Raw genomic sequence first — 18,597 nt, forward strand, 5'->3', positions numbered from 1 at the left:
TATACCCAAGTTCATTTCATGCTCATTTTTTTGTTGTATTTTTATTTTTGTCGTTTATTTTGTTTAAATGTCAAACTTTCACCTTATTGTCCATTTTTTCTTTGTTTCTTAGCATACAAATATTTATTAAATATTTATCTCTAGTTTTCATCGTCTGAAGGATTTATTGATCTATACAATCCTGATTTCATATTGATATATTATTTGTCTTTATTTTTATTAAACCTTAATTACTTTGTTTTCAGTCTTTGACTTGGTATGAATTGTTTTCATATTTCCAGATTCTTCTAGATTTTATTGATCAGCAATGTATAACTTTAATCCAAAGGGGCAACAGCCCCGCCTAAGCTATAATATGCTTTATTCTCACTTAAAATTGCTAGGCAAGTCTAATTTACCATAATTTACGAATATTTAGGATACACAGATGAATTGGCTGGAATCGAAGCGCATAAATTTATGAAGCAGGTTAATTCTCTTAACCAACAATCTAACCCTTTAAACCAACAGTCTAACTCTTTTAACCAGCAGTCTAACTCTTTTAACCAACAGCCTAACCCGTTAAACCAACAGTCTAATTCTTTTAACCAACAGCCTAACGTACAAGCAAATACTTCTCAGTTTAACCAAAATATGTACCGGGATACAAACTATAATGCTGCTGGTTACAATTTGAACTCCAACGTCTTCAATCAGCAAGTGCAACCCATTCAAGGCATTAATCCGCCACAAATTAAGCAAAGTTTCAACCTTGGTTTTGAATCACTAAGTAATCAAGCGAATTATGATAAAAATAATTTGCTAAGCGGAGTCAAGATCTCTTCAAAGGCAACACCTCCTTTTCCAAGCCTACAACTGAATGACCCGTTAGACCCTCACAAAACTCGCAAAAGACCACCTCTAGGTATTTTTAATACTAACAGATGTGTTTAGACCCTAGAACCCTGGCTGAAATATTTAATACTGAGTCAGTACAACCTCTACAATGTGACCCTGCACATCCAATTACTCTACTGTATCAGAAACAAAACCCTCCATCTAATCCATTCCTAATTGGCCATGACCTTCCCACTGAATCTCCTCTGGTGAAATCCGTACCAGGATATTCACTGAATCAACCACCACCACCAAGTTACCCCTATAAACAGCCAGTTGGAACAGTCCCGCAGCCAAATGTCAGGTGCTCCGGAATTATGCCTCAAAATCCACCAAAAATGCCGAGTCCCTTTTCCCTTGATAACAAATTGCTTACGCCAAATAAAAATAATGAAATGCCGAGCCCTTTTTGCCTCGATAACAGAGGGGCTCCAAATAAAATACCGAGTCCTTTTTACCTTGATAACAAAGGGACTCCAAATCAAAATAAACAAAATGAAATGCCGAGTCCTTTTTACCTTGATACCAAAGGGACTACGCCAAATCAAAATAAACAAAATGAAGACACGGCTTCATTAACCATAGTCCAAGTCAACAGGTGGATTCAGGACCTGTACTTGCACTTGAACATGGTAATTCTTTAATTTTCATATAATTCTCAGACCACTTGCTCTAAAACTTTAAGAAAGGCAGTGAATATTTATATTCAACACGTAATGGAAAAATTCAGGTAACTTATTGAGTAAAATTGACTTAATTTTTAGGAATGGAACGTTGACTATGAACGAGTTGAAAATGTTAAGTCCAGACGAAATATTGAACTTCAAACCCACAAATGTAGACCAGCCACGTGAAACAATGAATTTCAAATCAAAAAATGTAGAACCTCGTGAAACAATGAATTTCAAATCCACAAATGTAGAACCACGTGAAACAATGAACTTCAAATCCAAAAACGTGGAAAAGCCGCGTGAAATTCAGCATCTGAATCCAAAGCAGGATTTAAATACTGAGTTTGAAACTAAAAATGTAATACACCCGCCGCAGAATAGGTTTAAACCTAAGTCTAATAAGGCGCCAAACATGTACAGAGCTTTACAAAACCAAATTAACGATTACTTATCAGTTCCAGTGGATAAAAATGAAATTCATAGACGAGAACAGAGATCACATCGTTTCAAAAATACCAATACAAAACCAGTACCCTAAACTATACATATACACGTATATTTTTGTCATTTAAACTATAATTTTCACTGTATCTAATTATTCAACCTGGTTATTTTGGATTAGACTTACAATTTCAATCCTGTCAAGGGTAAAAAAATAGTTGGTCTCAACCAAGACATAGAGAAGCCGTATTTAAGACTTACATCAGCGCCAAATCCCTTAATTGTAGGTTCTATAGTAACATAAAATTACCGTAGGTCAGGCCTGAGCAAGTGTTGGTTAAGTCATTCAAACACGTGTTTGACAAATTCATGAGGACCAGAAATTACACCTATATCCAAGAGCAGTTTAGATCAATACGACAGGATATACAAGTACAGCACCTGAAATCGCCATTCGTAGTTAGAATGTACACAACAAATGCAAGATTGGCAATGCTCCACAACGACCTGGACCAGTTCAACCAGTGCCAAACCCAACTCAAGCACTTGCTTGTAAATTCCAATGATTGTCAACAACTACAGGTTTTCACACACATTTATTACATTTATCACATTTATTACATTTATTACATTTATTACATTTATTACATTTATTACATTATTTTACATTATTTTACATTATTTTACATTATTTTACATTATTTTACATTATATTACATTATATTACATTTATTACACTTATTACACTATTTTTCATATTTAGAGAGTGGATAAATTTATTTATGATTTTAATTTATAATTTTTAGTTTGAATTCGAGATGTATTACATGCTGTACCTGGCGTTACAGAATATGAGCATGGGTCTTATCAGATACTTAAGTTAGTTTTACTTAATTAAATGTTTATTAGAGGAAAATCACGTGAATCAAACTTTGCAATCTAACCCTAAGCTTGAAAACCAGTTTAAGAAGACAATTTACTTCAAGTTCGCAAATGAGGTCAGAGTCTCAATCTCGGAGGGGAACTTTATCAAATACTTCAAACTGGCAAATACCAAGAAAATCGACCACTCGTACTATCTGCACAGGATATACAAAGACGCGTTTGATACCAGAAAACCAAGGGATATTAAACAGAAACACAAGAATTTCTACGATACAGACTCAATGTTTTACGTCAAACTGCTTTTCAAAATGTTCGAAAACAAACTTCGCATGTTCTCACTCTACACACTTTGCAGGTACTTCATAGCTCAGCATAATAGTCAATTATTTGACCACTCTACAATTAATTAACTATTTTTTACAATTAATTAACTATTTATTACAATTATTTGACTACTTTTTACAATTATTTGACTACTTTTTACAATTAATTAACTATTTATTACAATTATTTAACTACCAAATACAACTATTCTGGTGTGTTAATATATTTTGATAGGAGTTCTCTGACCTTGTCGATAGAACTGTTGACGGATATATTGAACTTTTCAAGCGAGGATGATTGCCTCAACTTTCTAAAGTAAGTTTTTGTCCTTTAATAGTGAAATTTAGAAGAAACAAGATTACCTTCAGTAGCTCGAAATTGGTTGATTGCAAGCGATCTCTGGATTCAATTGCTAACTCGCCACTCATGCGCAGTAAAAAGACTTAATTTGCTCCATAATTTTATGAGTATTCAAGAGTTTCAGTTCTCCCTATAGTAATCTATTAGTTGATTTAGCATTTTAGAGAGAATTACCTGAAAATTGGAATTCATGAGTGATTATTACATACGAAAATGTGAAAGATGGAATAAAATTATTAAAAATAGTTTTAAACTGCATAAGTAATGAATATACGTGTGAAAATAGTAGTTTATATTAAATGAGCGATTTTAAACTATGGTTTCGTTGAGTCTCTGAGATATTAGCTGGAGTTTGTTCTGGATCAGGTTAATGGTGACGTTGTTTTGAAAACACTTAAAGGTAGAGTTTATATTCACGTTTTGTATGCCAGAATCGGTGGTTATGTTCTTTATTTTTTCCCTGAGATTTTCAAGAGCCTCTAAACTTGAGGTTCTGGAAACACGGTCAGTAACCCATTTAGTAGTAGGATTAAAATTAGTTTCGTTCCTCAAAGTTGAAGAATCATTGGGGTTAACATCACTTAAATTCACTTGAGTTATGGCGTCGCTTATGGTATAATTTGATTGCGAATTTACAACTAAAACATCGTTTACAGATGCTAAACGGTCAATTGAATCTTGACCATTTGGAGTTAAAATTAAGTCTACACTATTAGGATTTGATATAATAGTGTCATGATTAGTTAATATGCTATCCAAAGAATTTGGAGAATTCGGATCAGAGTGATTTAGGTTAAAAGTTTCTGAAAGTTGGTAGAAAGGAAAGCCCTCTTCAATATCCTTGTTTAAATGGGATTTTGGAGCTAGTTTAGTCAAATAACTGGAAGGCTGAGTTACAGTTGAGACTGAATTTGTAGGTGAATTTTTAGTATCACCAGTGTTAGGGCTGAATAAACCAGAATCAGAATCGAAACTAAGACGAGAATTTGTGTCTGTAAAGTTGGCATTTGTTGCAGTGCTTGTGTTAGTAGTCGTGGCTTCTCCACTATGACTACGGAAAATTGTTCTGTTCCTTAACCTGTCATTAATCTCAATCAATGAGTAATTTTGTGATTTATATACAGAGTTATTTTCCATTAGTCTCTTATTTTCAATCTTAAGTTTTTGTAGAGAAGCGCTTTCATTTTTATACAACTCTTTCATTGTAGCTATTTCACTCTTTAGAATCTCGTTCATCTTGTGGGATTCCTGCAAATTGTCTCTAAAGTAGTCTAAATCAGCCTCCAGTTTAGATATTCTACCAGAAAGCTCATTCTTCTTAACCTTCAACTCCTCAATCTCGTTCTTGTACATGTTCTGCATAATCTCCTGAGAAGACACTAGAGATTTATTTTCTTTAGTTAAGAGATTTAGGCGGTTTTGCAGATCAACTTTATCCTTTAAAAGGTGTTCATTTTGTTTCCTTTCCACTATTAAGTCAGACTGCAGATCCTCAACCTTAATTTGGAGTGATTTAATCCTTTCTAATTTCTGTTCATTTTCAGTCTTCAGTTCCTCAAGCTCAGATGATAATTTTTCCTGCTTAGATAATAAATTTTCATTCTCGGCGATTAGTTTTTCATTTTCTTGCATAGCTAACAGGGCTTCATTTTTAGCATTGTTATTGGATTTTACAAGACTTAGCTTAATATCCGTTATGTCATCTCTCTGAATAGTGAGAATATCATCTATCCTCTTGTATCTTTCCAAAACTTCTTCATCTAATTTAATCTTAGATTCTTCTTCAGTCAGTAAAGAGAATTTTTTAGGCTTAGGAGTACCATAAATATTTATGGATTTTAACTTATTACGTCCACTGCTTCTAAAAGAGGAACTACTATAAAATGTACTATAGGGTTCAGAAATTATTTTCTTCTTAATCATTCGTTGTCTTTCCCTTAAAACTCGGTCTGAGAAGGTTAAACTAATATTACTTTCCCTATCACTATCGTGGTATTTATAATCATAAGAATTTGACTGAGTATATTTATTGATCAAAGTGCTGGAGTTAGAAATTGATGACTCACTGTGGGAGTCACACACTGTACTGGTAAAATCATTATCATCAGAGTCTATAACGTCTAATTTATCAAATATATTTGCACATCTGGTTATACTGCCTTCCTCAGGTGATAAAACATCACCAGAGTTTGAAATTGGAAGTTCGATACTTTTAGAACTTTCTGAACTTATTTCTTTAAAATTATCATTAAAGGTTGGAATTCTTAAATAATCAGACATCTCAGAAGGAGAGTTGTACAACAAATCCTCATCTTCCTTCATAGTTATCAATTGTTTTCTCGAAATTATCACGTTTCTTAAAATTTTAAAATATTAAAATTAAAGTTAATATTACATAAAAACTGAAAGAACAATAACCTTTAAAGGCGTAAATAATGTACAACGATTACAGTAAACACTGAAACAAGCTATTTTACAAAAGTTTCACAAATTAAAACAATATCAATTGTTCTAATTAAGAATTTTGAATTTTGGTGTAAATGTGTAATAATACGGGTGAATTTTGCATGCATTTTCATACCACACAAATTACAGAGAAGAAGGGTAAAAAGGTCTACTATACCTTTAATTTAGGGCCAAAATGTCATAAAACATAATGATAAAATTTAAAAATTAGTATTAATTTACACATTCACAATTTTCAGTTGTTTCTGCCCAAGTTACACATAATTAACATAAGACATGATTCTTATAAAAAACAATCATAAATAACTTGAAAATTAAAAGTATAATAAATTAATTGAAAAATTATTCTTCAAATTATGGCTAAAATTTTGATATTAAGACCGTTGGTTTGAAAGAGTATTCCTGAACTTGATCAGGCGTTTAAGTATGTTTACCAAGGAATTAGGATTAACTCCTAGTAAACATAAATTTACCAGTATTCTTAGCAAGTTTCTGTCAATTCCAGTGTCCAAATAATCAGACAATTTGCATATTAAGTCAAAGTTGGTATCTTCTACAGTGTTATTCTTCCCAATTTTAATCCTCTTTACTGTATTATCTTCATTACCCTTAAAAATAATAGAATTATCCATTTATTATTAAATTTAAACTAAACTATCGAGTGCACAGTTGTGCATCAAGGCCAGGGAGAAAAATACCACATCATTGTCTAGGAGTCTTAATTATACGATTTTTAACCCAGAATTAACGTTATATTAATTCTGATGAAAAAATTTTAAATATTTTATGATTCAATTTACTCATCGCTTATGGTGTTACACCCTTAAAACTTCTCTATCTAATCTATCAATGATTTGTACTTTAAATGTTAAAATTAGCTCATGTATTATATAATTTTAAATGTATTTTTTGCCAAAAATAGGCAGTAAAATTTAATCTCTTGATTTAACAAATTTGTACAGTATCGGTTCTATAAATATGGGATCTTCGGTTGAAGATCTTACACTTGAAAACTCCTTGAATGAATTTATCAAGGCGAATTCAAATGATAAATTTTTTGTGGATGTTGAAAACCCTTCTTGTAAACTGGTTTCCGCCAGTCCTAAGGCCGATTCACCTCAAAGTAACACATCCCCTAAGGGAGCCAGATTACGCAAGGATATCAGTGAATTATTAAATGAAGTTTCACAGCTGTCAAAAAACTTAAATGTTTCCGAGGTTTCAAGATCTTTAGTGGCGGATCTAACTCAAAAGCCAAGCTCACCTAGATCATCCGGCAGATCTTCAAATGGAGACTACAGTAAAAATTTAGTTGAACACGCTCAAGCTGTGATAGAATACCAGCGTGAACGTATAGACATACTTGAAAACATCATATCCAAGTTCAACTCAGCCATGGACAAGGTGAACGAACTGCACAAAGATGAGCTGGAAAGATCCGAAATTGAGAATAAAAACATCAGACTTCAGATCCACAAAGTGGTCTCAGATTACGACGCACTTATTAAAAAGAAAGATTCCGAAATTCGTGAAATTGAAGCCTTAAAGGAGAAGAATCACAAAACCGACTCTGAGCTCCTTAAGAAGGATGAGCAAATAAAGGAAATGTCAAAAAAGCTTGAAACCCTGCCTCAGGAAATAGAAAGAGTAAAAAATCAAAGGGATGAGCTTCTAGACCAAGTTAGAGAATTAAAAAATGAGTTAAATCCACCTTACAAATCATGGCAAAGGAGCATAGAAGACTCACAATCAGTCAATGAACATACTGGATCTTCACCTTTTACCTTTGAATACCAGACGGAATTTGGCTTTAATTACAGAGAATCAACGTCTAAACCGTTTGCTCATTTTTTATGTGATATAAGGAAGCAGGAGACTGCCGCCATGGGCAGGTGCCTAATGCAGGTAGAAAATGATCTAACAAGTTATAAAAGGTTACATGAAGAGCAAAGATCTGAGATTAATAGACTTAATTATCTTCTAAGTGTTAAGGCAAAAACTGAAGCGTTTGATGAGAATCCATACTTCGGATCCCACAAACAGCTTCTGTACATGCGGAACTTATTTGTGGAAATGGTTAAAAAATCTAATGAACTTACGGAGAAAATTACGCAAAAGAAGGAAGAAACTGTTGAGAGGGAAGACAGATCAGTTCAGGCTGCGTTTATGGTAAAATCATTTGGAGAGCAGAGGGAAATGTACGACAAACTCCTTGCGGCAGTCAAGAACAAGATCTCTGTGGAATCTTCAGGGACTTGTTTCTACAGATGTAAATTAGATTACTGTAAACTGTCAGAGGTGGAACAAATGAATTTGGATTTAAAGTTTAATAAAATGTTCGCCGAGGTTGAAAACTCGATGGTTCTTGTCCATCAGCTGGAAGATGACCAGATCATACACACGCAGACAATTTCTAGAGAGAGTCTAAAAGCCGTTAGAAGTGACCCTAAAAACTTGCAAATCATGTTAAAAGACGATCATTATCATGTGTTCAGACTAGGTGACTTAGACTCTTACAAGAGGTTTAAGTATGGTTTAATGTACGCAGGTTTCCTCCTAGATGAGACTAAACTGTCAATTTTCTCAAAGATTGACCTGTCTGATCAGAACACTTTGGAAAATCTACCCAAGGATATGGTCCCGGTACTATTTTCAAAGGTCGTATCTCTGGGCACTCAGAACCCCAATTACATCCAAAGTCCACCAAATTATTCATCAAATTACCCACCAAATTGTTCACCAAATTATTCACCAACTTACTCACCAAATTACCCACCGACTTACTCGCCAAATTACTCACCAAATTACTCACCAAATTACTCGCCAAATAGCCTTGAGCAAAGATATTATCAGTCGAGTTTAGACTTTCTTGTCAATAACATGTTTGACAGTGTGAGTATTTTATCAGATTTCAGTGAAAAACTGGCATACTATGACATGTCTTGCAATGTGCTAGTCTTGTACGGGCCTAACTTGGCCAACAATCCCAAACTAATCCATCCCAAAAACACTTACAAATTCCTGGTCAAAAACGATTTAGACAATTCATCTGGCTTAAATCAAGCTCAATCTATAGATGAATTTATTGAGGAATATAAAGTACCAACGGCAACATTCCCAAATGGAGAACATGTGATACATTACTTTAACCCTCAGCTTAACAATTATTCCCTAGTATCAGTTAAACAAAGGAGTGAACTACTTGGACCAATTCACAGCGGATATCAAAATTCTGAACCTCTTGCTGTTTTAAATAGTTCTAATGTTCCAGGTACTTCTCCAACCCCCGTTAACAGAAGTTTCATGAACATGAATAATCCAGACTTTGAAGTGTATTTTATACTCCCACTAAGTCCAAAATATAACGACACACTCACTAAGCTAATGAACAGAATAGAATTCCTAAGGCTGAAATCAACATTTAGTAAGCTTGGTGAGCATAAAATAGAAATCAAGGAGAAAAAGAAGTTTTACAAGTTTACAGACGGCGTTTTGGAGATGAAGATGGGACCGAGCTCGGACGGACCAGTGAGAATTCCTTGTTCTGACGGCCAATATGAATTTGACGATGTGAAGTCGGAGGTGACTTTACTTTCCAATTCAGACTCGGGATGCATGGAGTCATTTAAATTTAACATTCCCGACTTCGCAATGTATAAAGAATTCGTTTCCGAGCTTAAGAAGAATGGTCTAACGCCTTTAAATCCAGGTGCTGAAGTCGGAAGAGGGCAATTCTGCCTAGTCACCAGAGGCCTAATTACGATATTTAATAAGAATATTTCACCAGATCCAATCCTCGTCTTCAACGTCAAAGACACCAAAGTTGAAGTTGAGGACAAGCCTAGAAATATAAAAATTGTTAACTACGAGACTGGGACTTGTGTTGACATGAAGTGTCTGAAGAAGGGAGTGTACCCTAGGTGGATTTTCGCCTTAAAATTTGCTGGATTCCTCGAGGATGGGCAAAGCTCTGATGAAGATACTACACTGAACGAGTTTTTATTCGAGATTCATATTTTCGACTACGATTCCAAGGGTGAGAAGGCTTTTAAATTTGAAAATGACACCATTAAACTCTATGCCAGTCCTCACAGCCAGTCACAGGAATCTAAACCTTTACGTCCACTGTATGTCTGGAATAGGGAAAATATTAACATTGAGCCCAGGGCCAAAAACTCCAGTGTCAGAATCTACGTGAACAAAGGGAAGAAAACCCAGGAATTTTTCGAAATTCGGTTCATTCCACCGGCTTACGATGATTTCATGAGTGAACTCAAGAAGAATAATTATAAAATTGACCATCCAGATAAGCTAAAGAGTACAAATCACCAGTACGTTGTTAGTCTTAAGGAGGTTATACAACTACGCCAGTCAATGGATAGTCCCAACATCATGTTAAAGATACAAAAACAGTTTTACGAATGTTCTGTTGATATCGACGGCATGAAGGTAAACTTTAGTCCAACTGTGAATTACAAAACGCCTATTGAACTTCCCTTTAAAAAGCAGGACACATTCCTTAAATTCTTACTTGCTCTTAAGATTTCAACGTTTTTACCCTTCACAAAGAGAGGCACAGACATACCAATCAACTTCTTACCTGAAATCACATACTGTTTCGCCTGCCCAGAGGCCAGGAGATTATTCAAAAACTGCAGACAATAAATTTTAACTTTTCAACACATTTTAATTTCATTATATATAGTATTTATGGATTAGGTGTGTCAATTGTGGAGATTGGGAATAAACAATAAAATAAAATAAAATAAAAAGTTGATGAGTGAAAATTTGAATTTTTAGGTCATTTTATAACATTTGGAAAATTAATTTATAATTAGTATTCTGGTGTATGTGGTATTAGATATTACATTTTATAATAATTTCCATATATTATATTCTAAATGTCAGATCACGTAAATTTATACTGTTAAAATATTATATCTTAAAATTAGGATTAATAGAAATGTATAACGGTACGGGAGCTCCAATTAAATGTAAGTTCCTCAACCAAATTATTTGCTAAAATTAGCTTAAACTAACCATAATCTTTAAATATTTTATAGCAATTGAGGGCTGGGTTTTAATGGTAACTGGAATCCATGAGGAAGCTCAGGACGAGGATGTGAGAGAGGCGTTTGAAAACTACGGAACCGTTACTAATCTACATTTGAACCTGGATAGAAGAACGGGATACGTCAAAGGCTACGCCTTGTTAGAATTTAAGAATAAAGAAGAAGCTGAAAATGCCATGGCCAGTGAGTAAAATTTTTAATTATTTAATGTAAATTTAGAATTAAATGGATCAGAGCTCCTAGGGAAAAAAATTTCAGTAACTTGGGTATTTAGAGAAACTCCTCAAGAATAAATAAATTTGGGATTACGCAATTAAGATTCCTAACATTTAGAGAGGAAACTTACTGTACCAGTTCTCAAATAAATAAAAAATTCAAATGAATTATACTATATAAGTTTAATATAATATAATTTATAGTATATTTTATTATATTAAAGAAATATTAAGGGTGTAAATTAATTCGTTATTCCGGAGAATTGTGAAAATTACGTAAATTTCCCGATTAATTCTTGGATATAATAATTTTTCCCAATTAAAAATTTATTAAGAAACAAGTTAAAACTGATTAATGAGTTAATTTGCTGGATAATGGTAAATTTGATGGGGAGGTTGTTTTGTAGACTGGGTTAGGTTAATCAGTTAATTATAATTATTATGACCTTTTAAATGTAGATATAATATAATAACTTAATGCCTTGTTTTTGTATTTATTATATACCTCCGAGCTTTTTAATACGATTTTAATTTTAACACAATTTTTGTATACTTCAGATTAATACCTTTTAATTTCCCAACCCAATGTTTAAAATATTAATTTTTATTTGATTTTTTAATTTATTTATTATTTTCAAATGGTCAAGCCAGATGAAATTAATAATTTAACAACATCAAACCTAAATTCTAAAGATCACAAAAAAGATCTTCACGTTTCCTTCAATATCGAAGAATCTAACCACAGAGAATCCAGTTATACAGGATCTAACCACAGAGAATCCAGTTATACAGGATCTAACCACAGAGAATCCAGTTATCTAGGATCCAATAATACTGGGCCAAATAGTACTGGTCCAAATAGTACTAATTTAGATTTAAAACATGAAGCTTATGGGAGTCCAGATTCTCCAAGTGTTATGTCAGATGAGGAAATAGAATTTCATCCTCTAAATCCTTTCCTTAAAGATTCTAAATTTTACCGTAAAAAGAATGAAGATTACGCTACAAATTCGGAAAACGAATACGAAGAATCGGAAGAGGAGGAGAGCCAGAAGAGGTCTGAAAAATCTGACCTCGATCCCAAATCTAAAAAGAAGCAGAAAGTGTTAAAACAAGTTGTGAAGGAGAGTTACATTGACACAATGGCAGAGGAATCCGAAGCATCTGAGCTGGAAAGTGAAGAAGATGACTACGATGATGAACTTGATAATGAAATCCCAGAAGAGCTCAGAGATTTCATCACAGATGAAGTCGTGGAAGATTACGAAGAAGAAGCAAGTGATGTCGAGTACGATCCACTCAAATTCGATGAAGACGACCTCGAACTAATCGCAGAAAACACCGGCACCAAATTATCCAAAGTATTCAATCACTAATATTAATTCTATCACTAATATTAATTCTATCACTAAATATTAATTCTATCACTAATATTAATTCAATAATTAAATATTAATTCAATAATTAAATATTAATTCTATCAAATTATTTATCTAAATTGTTCTGATACAGGGTAATATTTATTTTAGGGCGACTTTGATGATGAGGAGGATAACAAGCGGTTGCGAAGGTTGAAAAAGGGAACAAAGAAGTCCGAGCCTGAGGCTGAAGATTTGTGGTATGACGAGGAATCGAATCAGGAATTTGAGCTGAGTGACGTTTGGGCAACTGTTGCAGAGTGTTTTGGCCAAGTTGATTTGGTAGTACAGATACTAAAAAATGAACGGAACCCAAACAACGCACCAGTGGAACAGTATGACTCAGATTATGACCCAGACACTGACCCAGACAATGAACCGGCAAATGACGTAGATGAAGAATTGGTTAACAGAGTTGAAACCATCAAAATCACACCGTCAGAACCCGAAAAAAATCTTGAACAAGTATCACACACCATAGTTTACAGTAGTTACGTAAAATTATACCTAATATTCTGTAGTTGATCGATATTGATGAGTTGCAAAATGAGTATTTAACAAAAGAGGATGAGGAGATAAGGCAGGTGGATGAGCCGGAGCGTTTGTATATACGTTACCGGAACAGGCCAAGGCGTACAGATGAACGTGAGATACAAAGTGAAGCGCAATGGATGACAAGAAGATTAATGCAAGAATTTAACATTGATTTATCCAAAGACAGTGTGAAACGAACATATGAAAAGATATTCAGGGGGACTTACACCAATAATCACAACTCAGTGGCAAGTGATGTTACAGAGAAGTGTGAACTTCTTCTCAACTGGCTACTCAATGAACGTTTCGAAGTACCATTCATACTATACCATAAAAGACATTTAATTTGTCCACCACTCACAGATTCCATCGTTTGGAGAGTTTATCAACTGGATCTCGAATGGGTCAGATTAAACACGTTGTCCAAACAGATCCAAACTAAAATTGGTAAAATCGGACATGAAAATCTTTCTAGTGATATTCTCTACTATTCTACCAATTTTGACCACATCAATGACCTAAACGACGTTAACATACATCTTTTATATCATCACAAATTGGACACTGATTTACCACAGGATACTGAATCAGAGGATGCTGAATTAGTAGAGGACACCGAATTAGCAGAGGAAACAGAATCAGTAGAGGATACAGAATTAGCAGAGGAAACTGAATTAGCAGATACAGACTTAGAGGAAAAGAATGAAGCAGTTGAGATGATGGAGGAGCTGCATGAGGATACGGAACGAGTTGATAAGGAAGTTGAGTATCAGTATGATGAGATTTTCGGTGATTTCGAACCCGTTGATAATCCGACACATAACAGATCATTACCCTCAACACCAAATACGCCAACCCTTGACCTTGACGAACCCGAAGATATTACTTCCGATTCCATATCCGACACAATTCCCTCCGATTCCACATCTGACTCCAGATCTGACTCAACATCTCACACAACGTCTGACACAAAATCTGACTCAACATCGGATTCAGTTCTCTCTGGTGATGAACGGGATTTGGATCAGGTATCAGAAGTTGAGAGTGAGGACAGTGCTGATATGGCAATGGACAACGATGAAGTTGAGACTTCGTTAATGTACGAGAGTAAGGAATTGAAAGGTGACTTAAAAGCTTCAGACCAATTAAATGACCGAGATGAACATCAATCCACAGATAACACGACAAACTATAACATGACAAATTATACCACGACAAACTATACCACGACAGGTACCTTAACTAACCATAAGGATGTGGACGTGAAAAAGTCGGTGCGAAAGTTGGAAAAGCCTGTTTTGAGAGTCAAGTTGAAGAAAAACTCTTCGGTGTATTTGGTGGAGAATATTGAAAAACTTGGCTTGGATGTGATTTGCACGATAATACCGACGGCGGACGAGTTTTACAAATTGCTGGATAAGCACTTGATTAACACGGGGCACAGAGACTTTAGACTCACAGATGTGAAGGATCTTGATTTAGACTTTACCGGGATGAATTTTGACTTGGATATTGATCAGCTGTTTTCGCCATTCATGACAGGGCCTTTTTCAACCAGTAAGCACCTGTTCAACTCAATCGTTGACTATTATTGTACCAAGTATAGCACTCACATTTCTATTCGAAGATTGTTTCGAGAGTATTTTAGAAACTACTGTAGCATAACTTGTGTGACAACGATCAAGGGTGAGGCGTCTCTGGAGGTTACAGATAATTCCTGGTTTATCAAGAGAATGATGCGTTTGCCGGTGAATAAACTGTTGAAAACGTTACAAACGCAGTATAATTATCCGTATTACCTGGAGAAATCAGAGCGACAAGCATATGTGCAGAGAAAGACAAATAACCTAAAGTTGCAAGAGATGTATTTACACATGTTAAAATTACAAGAAAGCGGTGAAATTAACATATTATTCCATCCACTGACACCACTTGATAATTTATACCACAAGTCTGACCAGTACAATACGAGGATCACAAATTTGTACGGCACCATTGGTACCACAGTGTCAGCTGACCATGAAACTGACACCGTAAAGAATTTAATAAACAGGGAATTAATATTATTAAGTAATTTTTATGAAAATGACCAAAAGTATATTAACGGGATGGTAAAACAGTTGGTGGGTTTATTTCAAAAATTCAAGTCCGATACGGCGCCAGAATCAGACATTTCCCAGGAAGAGGATTATTTTGTGTCAAACACTTTGGATATGAGTTCAGTAGGTAATAACTTTTACTTCTTCATGTGTAAAACGATTTTGACAAGGTTGTTTCACAAGTACTTGATACCCACGTATAAGAAGGAGATTAAGGAATTGTTGTATCACACATCTACGAACACGGTGTTGTATAATATACAGTTGAATTTCCTAAACCAGCTGGATATGAACACGTCCACAATCCCCGATAAGTTTATCCCAGAGTCAGAAAAGTCACCGAGGGAAACTAAAAGAGGTAGTAGGAGAAGTAGTATTGAGCGGAGAAACTCACAATTCAGTGACAGAGACGAGACGGAGCTGACTGAGAATAGCGACAACGGCTCAGTAATGACACTGATAGCAAATAACGAAGGCTCTGACATTTACATGTGCATCTACGGTGCCACCTCTGTATACATAACAAAGTACACCAGTATCCTCAAGTACATGGTGGAAAACGAGTCAGACACCAGACACAACAACGCCATGCTCAATAACTGGTACAAGATCATCATTGACCTGATTATTAAACATGACGTCACAGTCATGATCGTAGGACTAACCAATTTGTACTCTTTAAATTTATACTACGCACTGCACAGAAATGTACACAAATACAACAATGTCAGACTTATCAAATATAGCACCAACGTTTCACACTTGATTGTGCTAAAATATATAAACTCTAACCAGTTTAACTCCAACAAGTTTAACTCTAGCGGGTTTAACTCTAACAAGGTGAAAACCGGTTCTTCCATTGGTTTGGGCGGTTCAGGGATATATGAGGTCATTTATAGCCCAGTCTATTACATATTGTTATCCCTGAGCACTAGCAGACTGTATAAGAATTATACTATGGAACTGGTAGAGTTATGGGACGAGAAGGATAATTACCTCCTAAAGCTTAATTATCATCATTTGCAGGGTATGGTATCCAGGGATAAACTCCAGGAATATATCAACTACGTCCTAATGCTATGGATTAACAAGTATGGAATCCATGTTAACACTTTGCTGAGTTATCATAAAAAGTGGAATTTCGCTGTTCAGTATGGGAGTAACATAACAGTCTCAGAGTCAGACTACATTAACACGTTCATCGACTATAGAAAGAATATACAAACGTATCTTTCATTTATTTGTGGATTAGGGATTCGAAAGGCTCAGATGCTGTTGAGCAGGTTAAGGAACTTTGTACCCACTAGCAGGAATAACATGTTGGAACTGGTTGGTAACTTGGTATTCCACAACATGGCCTCGTTTATAAGGTTCAGTCACTCTGTAGACTCTTTGGACACTACAAGAATACATCCAGTGGAGTCCGGATTCATAGCACAGAAATTGTGCAACGGATCCCTAGACGATAAACTTGACGGAGAAGACTCAATTCATGAAATTTTAGCTAATCCAGCCAAACTAGACGAGCTAGATTTAGAATCGTATTCCGTACTACTGTGTCAGAAACAGGACATGACAAGGATGTTTCCCTATTTATTATTTATTAAACATGAGCTACAGTTTCCATATAACGTGAGATTCTCAGATCCGTCAGAGACACAGTTGAATGGCATTGCCAAACCCCTCAATTCCAGTAACACAGTTGGCTCTTTAGACGAATTTGAAACCTTTTACAATGTGTTAAAACTGGATAAAAATGTGTTCAAACACGGGACTAACGTACTGTGTAAATTTAACTATTATTACAACAGTTCCAGGTATAATCTGACAATACTGCCACACCAGCTCAAGGGAAACGCCACCGACATGCATCACTTCAAAGTGGAACTAAACAAAGTCAACCCAGCCTCACGACACACCAATCTCACCAGTTCGTTCACTAATTTAATTAATTAAATTATTCTATAACAATGTGTAGATGAGGTGTTTTACGGACGGGTGTTGGAGGTGGACTTTAGGCCTGTGGTATTGGAGAATGGAATGTACAACTATAAAGTTGGCATTTGTTTAACAAATGGTAACAAGAGAATGCTGCTGAATCGGTTCCTAAACAACTTGTACGACGATAATTTGGGAGAATTCCTGTCACCCCTCGTCAAGTTCGATGTCAACTATAACAAGTATAATAACCTACAAAACGTCCACAGGAGGAAACTGCAATATAAAAGAATTATACGACACCCACTCTACAGGATCTGGAACCATCAAAAAGTCCTAACATACCTCAAACAAATCGATGTAACATTCTTACCCTTACTACCTTAGTTACACATTTTTACACTATTTATAGTATTTTACACATTTTTACACACTTAGTTACACACTAACGTGTCTTTTTTTTACACACTAAATAAGACACGTTCTACACACACTTACACACACTTAGTTACACACTATTTACACACTATCGTGTCTTATTTCGACACTTACACACACTTAGTTACACACAAAATAAGACACGTTCTACACACACATCCTTACACACACTTAGTTACACACTAAATAAGACACGTTTACACATTTCACACACTTACACACATAGTTACCATGTATTTACTGTATAAAATTTTCTGATTGATGATTAGGTGCCGATTGGCGAGTGTTGTATATGTCCGATGAATGAGTTGGATAAGTTAAACTTGATAATAAAGACGTGTGGTGACCCGTTCAACTATGTGACATTTGTGATTTACGAGAAGAACCAGCGTGTGCCAGGCGAGTTAGGGAGAGAATTATACTTACAAAATGAAAAGTACACAAATCTGGACCAAATCTCATCACAGTTTGTGGAAATCCTAAAGCTTAACTTGGAGGAATGTTACACACATCCGAAGTTTAGGAATAACCCCGACGTTGCCAAGGTGGAACGTGAGTTGATCCAGGAAAGCTCCCTGAAACCAGACAACATCACCTGGGCCATCATCCCCTCAATGAAAAAGGGATTTAACAACCCGCTCAAGTTCATTTTAATCGTAATTCCGCCCGGATTTAACCTCATTTCAGAGGTTAAAAGTCTTCAAGATCCGATCTACGTCACACACAAATCTTTCAGACTCTGGACACATGAAGAAAAGTCACTAAAACAACTAATCTCCTGGTGGAAGGAGTACGGATACTGGCACCGAAACACCGAAAAAAATAAATTCCAACAACAACGCAAATGATTCTTCACACAA

General features: G+C 35.1%; 6 protein-coding genes across 6 annotated transcripts; 4 read left to right on the forward strand and 2 right to left on the reverse strand.

The window, feature by feature from the left end:
* Nucleotides 1-14: 14 nt before the first annotated feature.
* On the forward strand, nt 15-3,644 carry leng8 (SAC3/GANP/Nin1/mts3/eIF-3 p25 family protein; the record flags this gene model as incomplete). The annotated part of the gene is made up of 11 exons (XM_757677.2): nt 15-383; nt 419-904; nt 934-1,508; nt 1,539-1,606; nt 1,641-2,076; nt 2,170-2,271; nt 2,304-2,570; nt 2,795-2,867; nt 2,898-3,228; nt 3,432-3,512; nt 3,545-3,644. The coding sequence occupies exons 1-11, from the start codon at nt 308-310 to the stop codon at nt 3,642-3,644; spliced, it is 2,595 nt and encodes an 864-aa protein (XP_762770.2). The 5' UTR covers nt 15-307.
* Nucleotides 3,645-3,842: 198 nt separating this feature from the next.
* On the reverse strand, nt 3,843-5,879 carry TpMuguga_03g00647 (uncharacterized protein; the record flags this gene model as incomplete). Its single annotated transcript, XM_757678.2, has 1 exon — nt 3,843-5,879. One exon carries the CDS (start codon nt 5,877-5,879, stop codon nt 3,867-3,869), a length of 2,013 nt encoding a protein of 670 aa, XP_762771.1. The 3' UTR covers nt 3,843-3,866.
* A 465-nt stretch (nt 5,880-6,344) lies between these two features.
* Nucleotides 6,345-6,846, reverse strand: TpMuguga_03g00648 (Mitotic-spindle organizing gamma-tubulin ring associated family protein). The gene has a single exon (XM_061305744.1). The coding sequence runs from the start codon at nt 6,653-6,655 to the stop codon at nt 6,398-6,400; it is 258 nt and encodes an 85-aa protein (XP_061160879.1). The 5' UTR covers nt 6,656-6,846; the 3' UTR covers nt 6,345-6,397.
* Nucleotides 6,847-7,001: 155 nt separating this feature from the next.
* Nucleotides 7,002-10,822, forward strand: TpMuguga_03g00649 (uncharacterized protein; the record flags this gene model as incomplete). The annotated part of the gene is made up of 1 exon (XM_757680.2): nt 7,002-10,822. The coding sequence occupies one exon, from the start codon at nt 7,002-7,004 to the stop codon at nt 10,686-10,688; it is 3,687 nt and encodes a 1,228-aa protein (XP_762773.1). The 3' UTR covers nt 10,689-10,822.
* A 48-nt stretch (nt 10,823-10,870) lies between these two features.
* On the forward strand, nt 10,871-11,511 carry rbm8a (RNA-binding protein 8A). The gene is made up of 3 exons (XM_757681.2): nt 10,871-11,017; nt 11,087-11,278; nt 11,315-11,511. The coding sequence occupies exons 1-3, from the start codon at nt 10,987-10,989 to the stop codon at nt 11,386-11,388; spliced, it is 297 nt and encodes a 98-aa protein (XP_762774.2). The 5' UTR covers nt 10,871-10,986; the 3' UTR covers nt 11,389-11,511.
* A 246-nt stretch (nt 11,512-11,757) lies between these two features.
* Spt6 (SH2 domain protein) lies at nt 11,758-18,585 on the forward strand (the record flags this gene model as incomplete). The annotated part of the gene is made up of 5 exons (XM_061305745.1): nt 11,758-12,671; nt 12,840-13,193; nt 13,250-17,291; nt 17,340-17,659; nt 18,007-18,585. Exons 1-5 carry the CDS (start codon nt 11,949-11,951, stop codon nt 18,583-18,585), a joined length of 6,018 nt encoding a protein of 2,005 aa, XP_061160880.1. The 5' UTR covers nt 11,758-11,948.
* Nucleotides 18,586-18,597: the final 12 nt, after the last annotated feature.

This window comes from Theileria parva (assembly GCF_000165365.1).
Source record: "Theileria parva strain Muguga chromosome 3 map unlocalized ctg_531, whole genome shotgun sequence".
NCBI lineage: Eukaryota > Apicomplexa > Aconoidasida > Piroplasmida > Theileriidae > Theileria > Theileria parva.